The 19,863-nt window shown below is 42.2% G+C and overlaps 2 protein-coding genes across 19 annotated transcripts in view; both read left to right on the top strand.

Annotated features, from left to right (window-relative positions):
• The window catches only part of ube4b (ubiquitination factor E4B, UFD2 homolog (S. cerevisiae)), a 51,547-nt gene extending 49,359 nt beyond the window's left edge, over positions 1-2,188 (top strand). For all 10 annotated transcript variants that reach the window (XM_014145784.3, XM_014145783.3, XM_014145791.3 and 7 more), the window contains one exon: positions 568-2,188. In XM_014145784.3, coding sequence (XP_014001259.1) covers positions 568-635 — 68 coding nt within the window. In that variant the 3' untranslated portion in view covers positions 636-2,188. The remainder of the gene's footprint in view (positions 1-567) is intronic.
• A 1,091-nt stretch (positions 2,189-3,279) lies between these two features.
• Positions 3,280-19,863, top strand: part of kif1b (kinesin family member 1B) — a 101,283-nt gene continuing 84,699 nt past the window's right edge. For all 9 annotated transcript variants that reach the window (XM_014145801.3, XM_082962099.1, XM_014145800.3 and 6 more), the window contains exons 1-2: positions 3,280-3,587; positions 4,809-4,972. In XM_014145801.3, coding sequence (XP_014001276.1) covers positions 4,867-4,972 — 106 coding nt within the window. In that variant the 5' untranslated portion in view covers positions 3,280-3,587; positions 4,809-4,866. The remainder of the gene's footprint in view (positions 3,588-4,808; positions 4,973-19,863) is intronic.

The raw sequence follows: 19,863 nt of genomic DNA, 5'->3' as shown, positions 1-19,863 counted from the left end.
GTGCAGTATTTCTCAAGTGAAAAATGTGCATGAAAACAGGTCTTCTATCGTTGAATGACAACAAACACTTAATTGAAGAATCGCTACTGTTGACCAACCAAGGACAAGGGTGTAGACTTCCGATTCCGGACTTTGGCTGAAGAAACCCTTGTCGAAGGCCAAAACAAATAAAAACATCACAAAATGTTGTCATAATATATGCATGAACCGTTTTGGATTGGATGCATTAAGAACAAATTCTTATTTTCAGTGACTGCCTAGGAACAGTGGGTTATCTGCCTTGTTCAGGGGCAGAACGACAGATTTTTACCTTGTCAGCTCGGGGATTCGATCTTGCAACCTTCTGGTTACTAGTCCAACGCTCTGACCACTAGGCTACCTGCCGCCCCCCGCCCCTTCTCAACTCTCTTGCTTAAAAACATTAATTAATTAATAAAGTGGACCAGCACTCGACAGTTGGAATTGAAGTATTTATTTTTTATTTTCTTTTAGGCAACACTTTATTAACTATGTGGGTCCCCATGGGTTTGTGCTCACATTCTGCTCTGTCATTGTCTTTATTCACAGTCCCTGAACTGAAGGAGAGGATCCAGGCATGGATGAGAGAGAAGCAAGGCCAGGGACGTTTCCTCTAATGACAGCCCAACTTCAACCCCCCCCCCCCCCCCGCCCCGCCGTCAGTAAGGGATGTTGCCACCATTAATTCACCATGCCTGAAGTAAATACCATCAAGAACGGGGGGAAACGCAAGAGAGAAATAAATGAAACCTGATTTTATTTTTCTTCCCTTTATCCTTATTTTCTCGGGTCATCATCTGAAGGCCCTTAGCTCTAAAATGAAACATAATAAAGTTAAGACTTTTAAAAGGTTTTTGCTCATGACTTTGTGTATATATCTACATATATACGTAACACTGCAAGGATAAGCAGTTGTCACAGCCTACAGGTCTTAGCAGCAGAATGCATTTCTTCATTCATTGTTTATTTTCCCTTGGTTTAGCAACATTATGTATACTTTATGTTAGCTGAATTATTACATTTCAACTTTATGAAGGGGCAGATACATTTAGGATTGGGATACATTTTGGTTGTCTTGGTGGTAAAACTTTAAACAAGACATCGAAAAGAAAGTGGCTGAACTAATTCACAATATTGTTTATCATAACCATACAGTTTACAGCACAACATGCACACATCTTGTGCCGTTTGCTGACGAGGCTTGGGAAATGAGAATACATATTTAAAAATGTAGCTTGAAATGAACGTGCTAGATTGTCTTGTAGACAAACGAAAACTAATTGTGGGCTTAATTTGATGAAAGTGGTAAGTGAAGCATTAGTTTAAATTATGTATGGTTGGATAGTTTGGTTGTGTCTCCCTGTTGATGACATACAAGTGAATAAAATTTTGTTTGCATGGCCTATAGTTCAAAACCTCCCCAAGCGCCTCATGGCAAACCCTCTTACGATGGAGCAGAACGGTCACAAGACAATGTAAAGCATCTTTGTAGCATGAACACCATTAGAAAAACAGCAGGATATAGGAACACATCTCCCACCTCAAGATGTCTCTCAAAGCTCACTGTTTCTTAATCCTTACCCAGGTTGCTGACTTAAATGCCCAGACCCAATTTGCTCCGTCCCTCTCCTTAGCCCTAAACCTTTGAAGTTTGCAGATCTGAAGGGTCTGGAAAGGTATAAAATGTGTAGTGTAAATTGCTTTTACTTTATGGATTTGCAAACATCGAAGGGTCAGGGTCAAGGGGAAGGGGTAGGAAGTGAATTGGGAGTGGCTAACTGTAACCTAAGGTTCGCACACATCTCACCAAATGTTGATCTCAATGTTTTTCTATATGTAAAATCAGTTCGCAAATTAGGTTGAGGTGCCAAGTGCTCTCGGCCAGCAAATGTTATTTGTGCGTCTGAGCCCTTAAAGGAAAACTCTACTCAGCAAAATGCATCAACATGACGTGGCAAGTGAAACTTTGCTTCTTGATAGTCCAATATCTTAACTTGACTGCTGATATGCTAAACATTTTGGGACTGTATCAACAATTGACTAATGGAAAAAAATGCCAAAATAGTTTGAGTGGATTTTTCCTTTAACTGTACAGGAATTTGTTTATTTTACCCACATACCTGTTTTGGAATCCAGGACTTTGAATTGAAATAAATGATGATGCACACAGGTTTACAGCTAGTGTTGAAATTACTTTTTCAACTGGGATCGGTTATTTAATTATATTAAGCAAAATGGGTTGTTTATTGATTAATCTATAGAAATGGACCTTCATAATATTACATTTGGATAATATAGATCTATTGAATTCATATGCGTAACTGTAATGTAATTGTTTTCCAATTGGAACAAATTAAAAAAGAAGCATGTCAATGCAAATAGGTGCAAAGGTATTAAACTCTTCCTCTACTTTCAAAGATGTTTGAGCACAGTCATCCTTAAATACTGCTTAATTCCTTTGAATGAAAGTTACCATTGTTTATCAATGGCTTGATTCCAAACTAATGTTCACGCACACTTCCCACGCGCCTGGTTGTCAAATATAAGTAGGAAGGCAGGGTATGTAAACACCTTGATTATTACTACCGGTAATTAACTAGCATTACAGCGTACAGGAGTTGTCCAGCAATTATTCAAAAATACATAAATACTATGCAATTGTACAATAAACATTTATTTGTTGAAGTTATAATAGTCAGTCGTTCAGGCATTGAAGGTGTTGGGAGCCTTACTTTCCAGGCTGAAAAGCTGCAACAAAATGGTTTGCCTGTCTCACTACTATACTACTACGGCTGTTAATGTTGTTTCAGTGACATGACCTTTGACATTTTTTTCAAGGATCACACTCTTGATCAGGGGCAATAATCATTCATATCTGTGGTTGAAGTTCCTGTGTCTGTGGACTGTTAGAATCGGATAGGGCAGAGACGCATGCAATTGATTTATAGTGAAATCATTAGAAAAATCATGAGATGCTTGAGTCTGTAGGACAAGGTCTATCTATGTCTGTGAAGATTTCTATGAATTACTGTGTAATACCGTGTAATTACACTTGTTCCTGTTAGGGGGCGCCTATACACTTTGGTTCCTGTCTAGACCTTCGTAGTGCGGTGACAGCGGTACGGGGAGCGGTAAGAAACCCTGCAGTATGGCGTCACGACCAAATGCAACGGCCCCATCGTATTTCTTGGAGTTCTATTGGCTCCCCAACGCATTGCTCATGCATTAGTCTGATTTCATTGGCTTATCAAACTGACAATCAGTCTAGTCGAAAGGGAGTTGACGTAATCTTTTCAGTAAATCAAGGTACTCTATCTGTTCTTTTTTTTGCTTGTGTGCAGATATACGACCGCTTTTCATCTGAACTGGAAAATAACCTCATCAAGGAAGCAACGAATGCAGTGGAAGCCTGTCTGGTGGAGACTTAAACACTGCTATAATGGGTGTTTTTCATAAAAGTGGGCTTGACCATTTTTTTGCGAGCATACTCTGATGAACAATATTATATTTAATTTGAACGCTTATTTGTTTTCGCTACTTTTCTATGGTCTTCGTTTCGATCTTCAAAAGTAAGTTGCCTAAACATTACCTGTTTAATTTCATACCGTTTTTACTGTAGAGCGAGCGACTTTTTGTTGTTGTTGCTTTTCCTTAAGATTAATGTAGTAATCTATATTCTGATCACAAACGTTTAAGACTTTGTTCTGATTTGATATCAAATAGACTACCTAGGCACGATGGTATTGTTACAAATGATACCAAATCGAATATCCTGCGCGTTAAGTAATTTTCGCGAACGGCGATATTAGGCCATTCAAATCAAATGTCTTTATAACGCCATTTTTATCCGCAGATGTCACAAAGTGCATTTACAGAAACCCATCCTAAAACCCCAAATAGAAAGCAATGCAGATGTAGAAGCCCCGTGCCTAGGAAAAACTCCTTAGAAAGGCAGGAACCTAGAAAGATCCCTAGGTTTGATTTCGACAGTACGATATCAGCTGGTTTTAGTAATGGGCCTACATTGTTTCACTTAATCTTACAAACATTTGGTCTATGTTGCCAAATGCTTTGCAACAATTTCTAATGTTTTCCACTAGCCCTTTTCAAATTTCGAAAATATTTTTTCTGAACATTTTTCAATGTGTAGCCAGGTCTCTGTGCGTTTGCATATACCAAATATGGTAGATAGAATTGCATGGGCGTATGCCTCGGCTAGTAAATGGCTGACTGCAAGGACATGGTGAAAACATCAGATTTCTGCTAGTCGATGCTAGGCCCTTTTCTAGAGATTGTACAAACTAACAATCCTAATGAAATTGTCAGTATGTAGACTAATAGCTAAGCCTAATAGGCAGCCTGGCTATTAGGCAGCTTACTGTCTTTATTCAGACATTTTATTTATGTAGCATATCGGTATAATGTAGCCTCAATGCGATGAGTCGGCCATATTGTAGGCTCCTCTAAACTAGTTTGAGCATTTGGCCTACAAACTGAGATAATGGAAATTAGGTTTTGTTATTTGACCCTTTAGTGCCCTATACTTGTAAGCTGAGAGAAATGCATAACATTTCAGATTTTAATGACGAGTGACATCCACTTGAGACATTCTGTTGCCGTTTCTCCAGTTGCTTTGTATTATATTTACATGTGATGCTATTTAACAGCTTGTCAACATTGTGGCCTTATCACATATTTTACCCCTAGTATCGAATCTAACAAATCATCCCTTTTATTACTTTGAATTTGTATGTAATTCAAAAGTAAAGTAAAAGTTTTTTTTTCTTCAGGAGAGTAATTTTTGGAATCATACTACTGGGTACTGGGTGAAAGTCCTAAACTGCTGCCATGTCTGGGGCATCTGTGAAAGTCGCTGTCCGAGTTCGTCCCTTTAACTCGAGAGAGACAAGCAAGGAGTCAAAATGCATAATTCAGATGCAAGGCAATTCTACCAGTAAGTAACACACACAAACATACACACACATATGATATCGTCATGATGTTTTGGACCACCTGACAGATAGAAATCTAGCTTCATGACACATTGGTTTCCACATGCCCAAGCCAGCTCTGTACCTTAGGGGTCTTGGTTGAAAACAGTAGAATGAACAAAGTGAATGCATCAGTGTTGAAAAGAAACAGCCTGAAAAGGGAAGGGAAGCTGTTCTTAGTGAATTCCTCTTTGTAAAGAGATGCATGCCTGAGGAGCCTCAGTGTGAGAAATGCTGAGTTGGTCCATTCTGACATAGTTTGTGTCCCCAATGGAACCTTATTCCCCATATAGTGCACTACGTTTGACCAGGACCCATAGGAATCTGGTCAAAAGTAGTGCACTATGTAGGGACTAGAGTGCCATTTGGGATGCTTTGGGCTTTCTCCCTCTTTCTATTCATCAATGCATTGTCCCACAGTTGGGACTATTTGATATTGGTAGCAGGGCTTATCACTGGTCTGGAGTGTGTGGTTATGTCATCCCAGAGTTGACGTGGAATACTCCAGAAAACACAAGTTCTACTCCACCCAGCCTTTTGGTGCACCTTCGAGGACAGACAGTAGAACTGTTTTGAGAACATGCTCTTTTATATTAGGTGGACAATTATTGCTCATGATGGACTGTGTTCATATGTAGAAAATAGACAAACTATGAAACATCAAAGTGGATGTTCCAGTATATGGAAAACCAACAGTTATGATATAAAGCAAAACTGTTTTCAAAGAGTAGTTGGACCTCTGTGCTGGTACCAGCTCAACCATAAGCATTCCTGTCATTTAGAAAAGCGCTCTCTACAAGATGTTGAGGTTGAAACAAACAAAATGACCTTAATTGCTATTCAGTTGCTGTGTCAGCAGATGGAATTTGTCCCCATCCAATAGCATATAATGGGAATCAATGATTCAGATGGATGTTGTACAGACATATTTAATGTGCTGCCCAAAGCTAAGGTCTAAGTGACAGCACAGCAATATCACATTTCTGTTAGCACAGAGAAAATGAGGATAGCGCATCTCTATATTCAACATCATAGCGCTATTTGGAAAAGGAGACGTCGCTGTCATGTTTTTTTCCTCCTCAGTAATATAGTCATTTGAATTTATCCAATGTAACAAATCATTTTGGATGTTTTTAGGCAGTGATTCACCGTGTCCACTTGTGACTATGGGTCACCAGGTTTTTTTAAAGGGATAGTTCCCTCAAACGCATCCACATTTTTCCCCCTATGTACTGAAAGTGCTCGGTCTTGAAAACTTGACTGTGGAAATGCAAATAAAAATGGTATTGTATTAACAATGGACTAATGAACAAAATACTAAAAGGTACTTTTTGAGTGAACTATAGTTATTCCAAAACCTGTCGTTGAATGGCACATTAAAACCCTCATGAGACAAACGCCATCTCATTCATGTCAGGTAGTTATATGCCTTGTTATAATATTGACCTGGTACTAAGAGTCTGTAACACAACCCTTTTATCAACCTGTTCCATGAACCGGTTTTGATTTGCCTTGAAGTTCAGTTGTCGCCTTTATTCATTTGTGTTATTTCAATCACACCAGCTGGTCGTTGATTGCATCCATCAATGCCACACTTGCCTGCACTTCCTAAGGACCAAACCTATCCAGAGGAAAGCTTTTAGTGGAATCCTGAATCTTTTACTTCACATCCTGGTGTTTTTTCATTAGGCCAATGACACTTTGAGGTGACTTGTGGTGTGTAGCTGAGCTGTGGTATAATGTTTTTTTGTGGGGGGTGAGTAGCAGAGGGGGAGAGGGAGGCTGCAGCAGTCATGCCTCTCTTCCTATCACATGCACAGATTGCAGCGCCGTACTCCATTGCAGATGGTATAATGAGAATGTTGTCTTGCCCATGGCAGGCAGGCCCACACGCATTAATAGTCCAGACTGTCAGCCAATGAGAGAACATGTCCTTTATGTAGGTCACTTCAGTGTTTCCCTAAAATTGTATAGGTGAGTCTCCCTACCGCCGCCTAAAAATGTGGATATGGATTCAGTTGAAAAATTGGGTTAACCCCCTAGAGTCGATGTCCGCCCCCCCCCCACGGAAATCTAATTAGCGTTGGGGAAAACATCCCCATCAAAATCTGTCTGTTTAAGCTAGAGAGTTCTATTTTTTTGCATGGGCTGCGTCTCAATCCACCACATCCGCCAATGGCAGCCTTCCACATCTGCGGTGGAAGGTGGCCGAACTACAGCGGTGTTTGTCAGACCGTGAGACATCCCGAAAATCGTTCTTCTCACAAACGTCTGTAGCGTCCGAACAGTTTGGGCTACACTCTAATGACTCCTCTAACGAAAGGTGAGACTCTCACAAATGCATACATGTCGGTTGTTTTGCTCTAATAAAAAAAAATGAATGCAAGTGTGTATATATGGAAGTAGTTTAGTGCCAAAACAAATTGGTTAAATATGGATAAATAAAAAATCACTTCCTGTTCTTTCTTATCTCTCAGATATAGGACCGACACCCATCAAACTTCCTTTTGATTTCTTTGACTGTTTTTCCATGCATGAATCTGTTATTCATTGCTAATAGCATTAAGGCCAAATGCAATGTTTCATCAAATATTTATGCCTAAAGGGATCCTAAAATTCAAAATCAAATAGCTAAACGATCCTTGGTATAATGATCTTAAAACAATTCCATATGTTAGATTAGTAGAACCCCTTTTTTTGCTGTGTGAAGAGCTCTGCCAAAAAGCATTGACGATAGGTTCTCTGCAGTCTTCATTAATATACTGAACATTTCTGCGTATGCCCTATCCATCAACTGTTGACGTGAGATTTAACCCTCTTAATACTTACAAAGATGTACCTAAGATGTTGTAATTTTATTTATACAATTGTTGTATGGGAAACACTGAGTTGGGGCTATATAATGATGCTTCTATCACTACCTAATATAATGCGCCCCTTCCTGAAAATCTCGAAAGCCATTACATAGAGGAATGTTCTACCACTGTACACTTTGATGTTTTGGGAAGGTATTTCTCTCATAATTGAAGGCATTCTTTTATCATCTCTGTGGCGCTGAAGGAATAGAACTGAACAATTGAACAAAGCCTTCCTTCTGTTTACGAGGTTGTACATGAAGCACCGGTTTTGAAGACTGCAACATGTGTATATGGATGACATGTCATTGTTCAGCTAAGATTAACTTAGTTCCTGCAATGCACCATCAAATTATGGTATTTTACAGAAGTCCCACTTGAAAACATCTGGGCCGTATTCACAAAGTGTTTCAGAGTAGGAAGCAGTGCTGATCTAGGATCAGTTGAGCCTTTTAGATCATAATGTGCCCCGATCACCCCTGTCTATTCACTATTATCTAAAAGGAAAAATCTGATCCTAGATTATCATTCCTACTCTGAGACCTTTAATAATCCATGCTCTGTTTTCGTGTGTGTGTGTGTAGAAAAATGTCCTTCGATTGTGTTGTATTTTTGCTAGCCTTTAGATATAGTTCTAATTTAAATGGGATGGAGAGAGGCCTGATTTACAGTAGGGTGTCTGTCTACGGATAAGCCTGGTCAGCTTGCTGAGAGAAAGCAGCTGTGTTTTTTACTGGGCTGTGATGCTCCCCTTATTGGTGTCATTCTGCTGCCACCCTCCCTCAAGGTGTGTGTTCATTTGTGTCTGTGTTAAGGGCATGTGCCATCACTCTCCCTCTTTGCTTTCCTCTGTGATTATACAATGTGCAGGGGATGAATTCAAGGCCTCTGCGAGCGGGGTGATACTAAGCATGGTCTCTTTCAGTGGAGACCTGTGCTCAGACATACCATTGCCAATGTAATTAGCCGGAAATGTCACAAAATGGGCTGCGGCGCTAGCTAGCATTGGCACACTGTATGTGGACAGATCGCATGAGTTTAAAGCCTACCCTTAATGATGAGCCTGATGTGCTGCTCACAATGGTCTATGTGTCTTGTTATGTAAGCCATGTGTTCTATTTCACCCTCCCCCCCATCACTCATATATGTAGCGGGGTGGTTTGCGGCTGTATCAAAGAAGGTTCACTGCTACGCTATCGCAAGGCTAACAGTGTTAGATTACAAATGTACTGTATAACATGGTTGATTGCCGCGGCAAAGAAGGTCCTCTGATATGCTATTGCTAGGCTAACAGTGCAGGCTAGGCTAATGCTAACCTATTAAATGTGCATGACCAGATTCACGTCTAAGGTGCTTAAAGGGATACTTTGGGATTTTGGCAATGATGCCCTTTATCTACTTCCCCAGAGTCAGATGAAGCGTGAATATTATTTGTATGTCTCTGTGTCATATATGAAGGAAGTTAGGGGTAGTTTTGCGAGCCAATGATAACTAGCGTTACCCACAGACTTCCAGTCATTGCGCTATCTACGAGCATGCTAGCAATATCCCTATCAAGATGCACAATGCAGAAATCGCTCCACCATTTCTTGGTTGCAAAAATTCTAAAAGTTCACCTAATTTCAGTTTTTGTGACAAAACAAACAAGTATGGCGTAGACAATCATTGTTCCATCTAAACCGTTGTTAAATATATTTTCAGCTGTTTTGAAGCTGGTGTACAAAACAAAGTAAAATATGCGAAAACAAAATGTAAGAATGGGAAGCATAGAAATGGCGCACACGGAACAGATCTACCGCTTCTTAGACTTGCTTTCAATGAGCGTGACAGTGCATTCGGAAAGTATTCAGACCCCTTGACTTTTTCCACATTTTGTTACAGCCTTATTCTAAAATGGATTAAATAAAAAAAAAAACATCAATCTACACACAATACCTCATAAGGACAAAGCAAAAACAGGTTTTTAGAAATGTTGGCAAATTTATAAGAAATAAAAACAGATACCTTATTTACATAAGTATTCAGACCCTTTGCTATGAGACTTGAAATTGAACTCAGGTGCATCCTGTTTCCAGTGATCATCCTTGAGATGTTTCTACAACTTGATTGGAGTCCACCTGTGGTAAATTCAATTGATTCAACATGATTTAGAAAGACACACACCTGTCTATATAAGGTCCCACAATTGACAGTGCATGTCAGAGCAATAACCAAGCCACGAGGTCGAAGGAATTGTCCGTAGAGCTCCGAGACTGGATTGACTCTAGGCACAGATTTGGGGAAGGATACCTAAACATGTCAGCATTGAAGGTCCCCAAGAACACAGTGGCCTCCATCATTCTTAAATGGAAGAAGTTCTGAACCACCAAGACTCTTCCTAGAGTTGGCCACCTGGCCAAACTGAGCAATCGTGGGAGAAGGGCCTTGGTCAGGAAGGTGAGCAAGAACCTGATGGTCACTCAGAGCTCTGGAGTTCCTTTGTGGAGATGGTTGTCCTTCTGGAAGGTTCTCCCATCTCTGCAGCACACCACCAATCTGGCCTTTATGGTAGAATGGCCGGACGGAAGCCACTCCTCAGTAAAAGGCACATGACAGCCCGCTTGGACTTTGCCAAAAGGCACCTAAAGACTCTCAGACCATGAGAAACAATATTGAACACTTTGACCTGAATGCCAAGCGTCATGTCACTTGGGCATCCGAGTGGCACAGCGGTCTAAGGCACTACATCTCAGTGCTGGAGGCGTCACTACAAACCCTGGTTCGATTCTAGGCTGTATCACAACAGGCCGTGATTGGAAGAGCAGAGCACAATTGGCCCAGCGTCGTTCGGGTTTGGTCAGGGTAGGCTGTCATTGTAAATAAGAATTTGTTCTTAACTGACTTTTTTTTTTTAATGGTGGTGGCAGCATCATGCTGTGGGGATGTTTTTCAGCGGCAGGGACTGGGAGACTCGTCAGGATCGAGGAAAAGATGAACTGAGCAAAGTACAGAGATCCTTGATGAAAACCTGCTCCAGAGCGCTCAGGACCTCAGACTGGGGTGAAAGTTCACCTTCCAACAGGACAACAACCCTAAGCACACAGCCAAGACAACGCAGGAGTGGCATTGGGACAAGTCTCTGAATGTCCTTGAGTGGCCCAGCCAGAGCCCGGACTTGAACTCGATCAAACATCTCTGGAAAGACCTGAACATAGCTGTGCAGCAGCACTCCCCATCCAACCTGAAAGAGCTTGAGAGGATCTGCAGAGAGGAATGGGAGAAACTCCCCAAATACAGGTGTGCCAAGCTTGTAGCGTCGTACTCAATGCTGTAATTTCTGCCAAAGGTGCTTCAACAAAGTACTGAGTAAAGGGCTGAATACTTATGTAAATACATTTGCAAAAACAATTCTAAATCAGTTTTTGCTTTGTCATTATGGGGTAGTGTGTGTGTGGATTGAGGGGGAAAAAGTTTAATACATTTTTAGAATACGGCTGTAATGTAACAATGTTGAAAAAGTCAAGGGGTCTGAATACTTTCCGAATGCACTGTATATGCACTCTTCAGGTTTCTGCTCACCGTTCTCTGTACCTGTTAGTGTGCATCCTCTGCCACTGCAGAATGCAAAAATATTGTCAAAATACTAGTATCTTCCCTCAAAATACACTCCTATTTACTTTCAAAATAGCATTGGCCAGCTGACTCATTCCAGGTATGTTGTCTGAGTAAAGCCAAATGTATACACTACACCAGGTAGTACGCGCAATGCTGTCGGGGGTACGCCAAATAAAAATGTGATTCACATAAAATTTTATTTAAAAAAAATCACATTTTCAAACAGTCCATTGATATTTTCTAAGGGGGCTATACATTTGGGTGAGTTTTTTTTTTTTTTCTCGCCTGAGTAGCCTTGTTTCACTGCCAAAAATAAAATGAAACCGTCTAGTGTTCAGCGAAATAACACAACGTCAAATACAGGTAGCCTAGTCAAATAATTAACATCCAATCACATTAACCGTTACTCTCTCGCGGGAATTCCACTAATGGTCCGTATGTAGCCAAACATAGTTGCTGCTCATTCCGTTTGCTCGAAAATGGTTAAAAAAAAGTAAGGCCTGTGTCCATAGAGAGACATTCTAGCTCTACTGGTAGTACTGCTCCTACCAGCAGTACTACACCTGCACCTGTTGGCACAAGTTGTTCTGCTTCCACGAGCACATCCAATGCTAGCATCAGTAATTCTACATTTGTTGTTAGCCCAGCTAACATGGCCACTGACAGTTGTGAATCTGATGCAGCCGAAGAGCTACTACTACCCAAACCCCACCCCCCTGGGAAAGCACCGAACAACAGACAGGGACGTTGGACCATGGAGGCGCAAATATGAGAACAACATTGATTTGAGGTTCACTTATATTGGGAGTAGTGCCTTTCCGCAGCCACAGTGTGTTATATGTGCGAAAGTACTATCTCACAACTCGATGAAACCTTCACTCTTGTGTAGACATTTAGAAACAAAACATGCCAATTAAAAATATTAGCCACAGTTTTTTTTGAGCGAGAATAAAGATTACTTTCAAGTAGTAAGACGTATAAAAGCAACAGATGCAATTTGAATAAGAAGGGACTAGAAGCGTCTTACATGGTGAGCTCCCGAGTGGCTAGGACAGGCAAGCCCCATACTATTGTGGAGGACTTAATTCTTCCTGCTGCCGCGGATATGGCTGGGACAATGCTGGGGGAAAAGGCTCACTATACAGACAATGTCTTCATCAAACAACACTGTTTCACGACACATCAGTGACATGGCAGGAGATACTTTGAAACAATTACTGCTTCGCATACAAGCCAGTGAATTCTATGCGTTACAGCTGGATGAGTCAACAGATGTGGTGGACCTGGCACAGCTCCTGGTATATGTCCGTTACGTTTATGGGGGGTCAATTAAGGAAGACATCCTTTTCAACAAGCCACTGAAAAGCAGGACAAGATGAGAGGATATTTTTGAAGTGTTTGGACAGCTTTATGACATCACATCTTGACCACCAAAGTCCATTTAATGGTATCTGTACTGATGGCGCAAATGCTATGACAGGGAGACATAGTGGAGTGGTAACGCGCGTGCCAGCAGTTGCTCCCGACGCCACTTGGGTACACTGCAGCATCTACCGAGAGGCTCTTGCTGCCAAGGGAATGCCTGACAGCTTGAAAAACTTTTGGACACTACAGTAAAGATGGTTAACTTTGTTAAAGCAAGGCCCCTGAACTGTCCTGTATTTTCTGCATTGTGCAATGATATGGGCAGCGACCATGTAATACGTTGCCCCGTGATAAAAGTGTTGACACTTCTTTTTTTTTTTTTAATTGAGAGACGAGCTTAAAGTTCTCTTTACTGACCATCATTTTCACTTGTCTGACCGCTTGCATTATGACGAGTTTCTCACACGACTGGCGATCTGGGTGATGTTTTTTCTCGCCTGAATGATCTGAATCTAGGATTACAGTGTGCGGGACAAGATTGGGGCTATGATTAAGAAGTTGGAGCTCTTTTCTGTCTGCGTTAACAAGGACAACACGCAGGTCTTTCCATCATTGTATGATTTTCTTTGTGTGCAAATGAACTCAAGCAGACGGACAATGTCAAATGTCATATAGCGAACCACCTGAGTGAGCTGGGTGCACAATTACGCAGGTACTTTCCAGAAACAGACGACACAAACAACTGTTTGTTATCCCTTTCATGCCCTGCCTCCAGTCCACTTACCGATATCTGAACAAGAGAGCCTCATTGAAATTGCAACAAGCAGTTCTGTGAAAATTTAATTTAATCAGAAGCCCCTGCCGGATTTCTGGATAGGGCTGCGCTCAGAGTATCCTGCCTTGGCAAATTGTGCTGTTAAGACACTGATGCCCATTCATACTTCTACATGGTGAAGTGGAGAGAGAGAGAGAGAGAGAGAGAGAGAGAGAGAGATTATTGCAGTGGTATTCATAGTTGGGTTTGAGTACCACAGTAAAAAAAAAAAATGTGTTTTTTATTGAGTTAATGTATTTATTGGTTCTTTTAACTTTGATAAGAGAAATTAATTGAAGGTAATTTCTTGATGTAAAAAATGAAAATGTCCCCTTTTTAATAATTTCATTTGATTTTGGCGGGGGTCAGATTGCTAGAAATTCTGCTGAAAAATTTGGGGTGCCTGTTCAAAAAGTTTGAGTACTGCTGCATCAGAGATTATTCTCAGTTTAAACCTTAGAAGTAGTATGTCTAGAAGGGCATTCCCATTCTAGTCAAGGTTCTTTGATGCGTGTACCGGACTGGCGGCCATATTGAGTGTACTGTCAGTGCTGTGTTCTGAGCGGCTTTGTCCTTTCTAGTCATTCTATTTTTATGGTGTAAACATCATAGATGCCATCTACGGTGTAAGGTCACAGCATTGGTTCCACCACCATTTCCCTTCCCATGGTCAGCTAAGTGTATGTCCAAGTTGACCTTCCAGAAAACCCTTCAGGCATTGACTGGGATACACCGTCCGTCAGTGACACTCAAATTGTGATAGCTATTTGCTTACATAGACGTCAATCAAAACCCACTCCACTTGTATGAATGGGGAAAACTAAGGGTGGTTGATACAACACAAAGAGACGAGGAGGTGTCAAAGTTAAGCCCGTGCGAGATTGGCCAAGGGAAGGTCATAGTGCTATTGAGCCTTCTGCAGACGAGGACGATTGACCTGATTAGGAAGTGTAATCCTCCAGCTCGCCTGAGGTCGCCAGGTTTGGCAGCAAAGTAATCTCCCTCCTCGCAGGTGCACACACACACACTCAGGGTGTGACATTCCTTGCCTCACCTTTTCCCATGCACCCTCAGCGGGGTCGAGACCACCGGATGCATCCGGTTTTCAGGGGAAATGGAAAGGCAGCATTTAATGCGACTTCTGCTTTTGGATGGTAACAATGGAATACTCCATCTTAACCCCTCCACATTTACTGGATTGGTTCAGAAAACAACCTCCCCCCGCCAGAAAGAAAGGCCGCTCAGCCGTTTCTTTTACCCCTGATACGTTAGCTTACATACTGTCATTGTTAGGAATGGGCCTGGGATGGGACACAGCCTGACACACATTTGAGAGAGGTGGATAAATAGACACGCGCACACACACACATGACCTGCTAATGAGAAGCAGACAGACTGTGGGTGTTTCTCAATATGCCTGCTACCGAGCTCCACACTCTCATACTCTGACTGTATTCTCCGAGGACCCTCTCTTGAGTAAGTTCTTGTGAGGACGAGAGTGTGGAGAACATATAAAACATTACATTTGAAAAGCACCCTACTGTATTACCTCACGCTGCACCTCCCAATTCACTGACCCTTCTTCAGCCAGGACAATGGCAACAATAGATGAAGATATACACAAATCAAACCTTTTTACTTCATAATTATCAGCTAGGTATGTGAATTGGAATAATCTAACTGGCCAGCTAAAACTAATGTTATGCAAGGTAGATGTCTTCGTGGCTATCTGGCTAGCGAACAGTAGTAGTTAGCCCTATTGACTTATTATGGGCTTGCGATCTACGGTATGTAGGCAGATTAACGTGCCAAAATTAACACTGTGTATTAAGTTAATGTATCAAAATAAAATATTTTTGTCAAGCAACATATGAGATGTGAATAGGAAACATTTCATTCTGAAGTTGGCGTTTATTTTCAGACTTCAGCTCAAACAATGTCCGCCATTGATTGACCTTCTGCGTCCTTTTTTACGTGGTTGCGTCATATTCCTTTGCATACTTCCTGTTGAAGCTTGCGTCGATGCATGCTTCAAAATATGTACTAACGGAGTACATATTTGAGAAGCGTTAGTTCACACAGATGGTGTGTGTGTTCTTGGTTAATACTGTGCCAAGTCTTGAGCATGGTCCAGCAGCGCATCATGCACAGGGATAGGTCACTCAAACACTTCATCATTCCATCATCAGTTTTTGCTCTTGACTGCTGACATGCAACAACAAAAAAGTGATTGTATCAACAGTGATAGTGAACTAGCCCATCTCTTTAAGGTATACACATTCACTATATTATTTTGATGATAATGACAGCACAGAAATCCTATTTGAGTTCTGAAGTGAGTTCCAGAGTGGGGTTTGTGTTTTGGTGTAAATCTTTTGTATTTTTTTTTGTCCATGATGTCAGCCATGATGTTTTTCTCCCTGCCTTTTAACCATTGCTGCTCCAGTTTCTGGGAAATCCTTCGTCGCAGACGTTGAGTGAGCAGAAGGAATGTGTCACGTCTGCCTAGCAACCAGACATGCCTATCTGAATCAATAACACATCTTGTGATGGCTGTAGGAAGCCATTACACAGTCTCTGTTAACCCTTTGTTGATCTGAGATACTGTAACACACACACACACACACACACACACTTCCTGGATCTCATTCAGGCATTAAATATCAGTGTTTTATCTCTGATTTTTAGGATATATCTAAGAAGCGTTGCCAAGAAATGAACCTTGATATAGAATCTTTGCTACTTCGCTGTTACCACTGAATGCTGCTTCATCAACAACTATTTGGAAAGTAAAAGTGCAAGTGAGAAGAGCATGGCAGTATGCCTACAATAAATAACTGCTTGTACACTTGCTCCCCAGGCAGAGGTCAGAAAGGTTGAGATGATAATCAACTGCTCTCAGGACGTTGCTGTTTTAGCTTTCTAGCTGACCTGGCTTGACTTGTTGTGGTATTGCAACTTATAAGTTGTGGTGTTTTTCCCCCAACCACGTATCATGTTTAGTTTTGACGGGTATGAGTTCGAATATGCAGGCTAGTGCCTAATCCCAAATGAACCCCTATCCCCAACGCACTATGCACTTGTGGAGATCCAAGAGGATTGGATTGGTGTAAGCAGCTACTGTATCCACACTACAAAATCTTTAACTTTAACTTTTGAGTCAAAATAACTAGAAGGCTACAGTGCTAGCTAAAATATGATACAAGTACCACCTAGACAAGGGACGGGCAACTTTTGATGGGGGTGGGGGCCACAAAAAAAGTCTGAATTCCACATGAGGGGCCACTGTGGCTCGCGTGTCTGCGTACCCACATGCAGCCAGAGCCAGCCCTAACCTAAGTGAATTGCCCCTTAGGGCCGTCTCTGACTGCCGATATTGTGGACGTGTGCCTGAGGCAGCGGCATTACAGCTAGACCAGCCAGGCCACGGAATATTGTATCTTATTGGCATAGCTTACACCCCAATATATATTTTTTTTTACTGAGGCTTGCATATTTCTCACCTTTTTTAGAAAATTATATTTTCCAATATCGAGGTTGTGTGCAACTCAGTGTTTTTAGCTTGCTATCAGTTCCCTCCTGTAATTGAGTCAAGTGTGTGTGTGTGTGTGTGTGTGTGTGTGTGTGTGTGTGTAATAGAGAGCTGTGTTCCTTCTTGCAGAAGATGATGGATGTGAGGAAAGGAGCTAGAGTGGTAGTGGGGGAAGGGTTATCCAGCCATAGTAGCAGCAACAGAGACAGTGAAAGTCGTGCATGAGCACAGAGGACCAATCACGTGCAGGAGAGCGTGAGGCAGCATCACACAGGCGCCCAGACAGAAATGATGGGATTTGTGTTAGCACTGCAGGATTTGAAATGCGAGAGGCACACACACCGTCACGCTGAAGAGGAAAAGAACGAGTCGAAGAACGAGAGCGGAGCAAAAAGATTATATTCACTTTGTCCTCGCCATCTCGACCCCTAGAGGTTGTTGATTTTGTTTTTGTCTGCGACCGGCACGTCTCCCGCCCCTCGCCGCTTCGGTGGTGAAAGACTGATGTTGATTGGACACCGCTCCTAGATGGAAGCGTTCTTATTGGCTGTCAGCCACCTGATAAAGCAAAGCCACGATCCATTAGCTTTATTAATATGACTGGAGAGAATGGCCGTAATCAGATGAGTGAGCTCTGAAGATTACCTCACAACCCAAATCCCTCCAATTTAGAATTGTAGATGCAGTTTAGTTTGAGTTAGGAATGGAATGAGGAAAGTGGACTGATGTCCTTACCCTTGTAGGCATATGTAATGTGACTATAATAAGAAGTGCATGGCTAAGGGATGCGCTGGTCCAAAACAGAATTGGATATGAATTTGCATCAGTTTTAGGGGGCTGCAGTGAAGGAGAACCCGGATACACACTCATATTCAAAGTGAAGCTCTCTTGAGAGGAAGTATCCCTTGTAACAAAGGGATATACAGTACACTCTTAGAAAAAAGGTGCTGGGCCTCCCGAGTGGCGCAGTGGTCTAAGGCACAGCATCACAGTGCTAGCTGTGCCACTAGAGATCCTGGTTCGAGTCAAGGCTCTGTCGCAGCCGGCCGCGACTGGGAGACCCATTGGCCCAGCGTTGTCCGGGTTAGGGGAGGGTTTGGCCGACAGGTATGTCCTTGTCCCATCGCGCACTTGCGACTCCTGTGGCGGGCCGGGCGCAATGCACGCTGACATGGTCGCCAGGTGTACGGTGTTTCCTCCGACACATTGGTGCGGCTGGCTTCTGGGTTAAATGGGCATTGTGTCAAGAAGCAGTGCGGCTTGGCTGGGTTGTGTTTCGGAGGACGCACGGCTCTCGACCTTAGCCTCTGCCGAGACCCATCACTGCAACTCCTGTATGGACAAGACTGTAACTACCAATTGGATACCACGAAATTGGGGAGAAAAGGGGTTAAAAAAAAAAAATACAATAAAAAGGTGCTGTCTTGAACCTAAAAGGGTTAATCAGCTGTCCCTACAGGAGAACCCTTTGAAGAACCCTTTTTGGTTAAAAAAAGGTTTCTACTGGCCTCCCGAGTGGTGCCGCGTTCTAGGGTACTGCATCGCACTGTTGCGTCGTCACTACAGCCGAGGGTTTGATCCCAGGCTGTGTCACAACCGGCTGTGATCAGGAGTCCCATAGGGCAGAGCACAATTGGCCCAGCGTTGTCCGGGTTAGGGGAGGGTTTGGCCGGGGGGGCTTTACTTGGCTCATCACGCTCTAGAGACTCCTTGTGGTGGGCCAGGCACCTACAGGCTGACTCCGGTCGTCAGTTGAACAGTGTTTCCTCCTACACATTGGTGCAGCTGGCTTACGGGTTTAGCGAGCAGGTGTGAAGAAGTGCCACTTGTTTCAGAGGACGCATGACTCACCATTCCCGAGCCCGTTGGCGACGAGACGATTGTAATCACGAAATTGGGGATATATATATTTTTTTTTTTTATTATTTTTTTTTACATTTCTAAGAGTATGTCTGCTTTGAAGAATGTAAAAAAATTGGTCAAGTGAAGACTGGGTGTCTATCCAGCATGCATGCATATAAAGTCAACTGCTCCTCTATGGAGAAAAATATATTTTACCATTGAATCCTTCAAATTATTCATATTAAAAAAAAATGATATTCAATTCTTTGGATTAATGCTGATCCAATGTTCACTTTATTTAATGAGAAGATTTTTTTGAATAATGTCTGACTAAAACTAGTTTCACCCAAGCCCATATCCATCTTCCCATCCCGATGATGCAATCAACTGCCTTCATTTTGCTGGACCCCAGGAAGAGTAGCTGCTGCTCTGGCAGCAGCTAATGGGGATCCATAATAAATACAAATCAACAGCAGATAATGGTGCATTTGTTTTGAGGTTGAGTTGCTCTGACTTGCGAGATGTTAGCTGCGTTACTTAAGGCTGGTAAAATGGCTCAACTTTCCCACATTCTCAGCTGAATGTGTTTTTGTCTGAGTTCAGACCAGCACTACAGTTCTCTTTGCAGACCTTGTTTCTTTTCCTCCCACAGACTAAGAGCTGAATGCAGAGACTAGTGGGGGAGCTTTGTAGTCCAGGCACGGGCTGCCCGGTTGTGGGGACCATGGTTATTTTGTATTATTCATGAGATTGGGGAGAGAGTGATGAGGAAGTGTTGTTTTTGAATCCTTAATTAATAAATGGACTATCTTCCTCCACCTCCCTCCGGTTTTCTTCTCTCACTGGAACCTC

The sequence above is a fragment of the Salmo salar genome, chromosome 15 (assembly GCF_965601325.2).
Source record: "Salmo salar chromosome 15, fSalSal1, whole genome shotgun sequence".
In the NCBI taxonomy this organism is placed as follows: domain Eukaryota; kingdom Metazoa; phylum Chordata; class Actinopteri; order Salmoniformes; family Salmonidae; genus Salmo; species Salmo salar.
The sequence above is the reverse complement of the archived record's forward strand: the minus strand, read 5'-3'. Positions and strand labels throughout refer to the sequence as shown.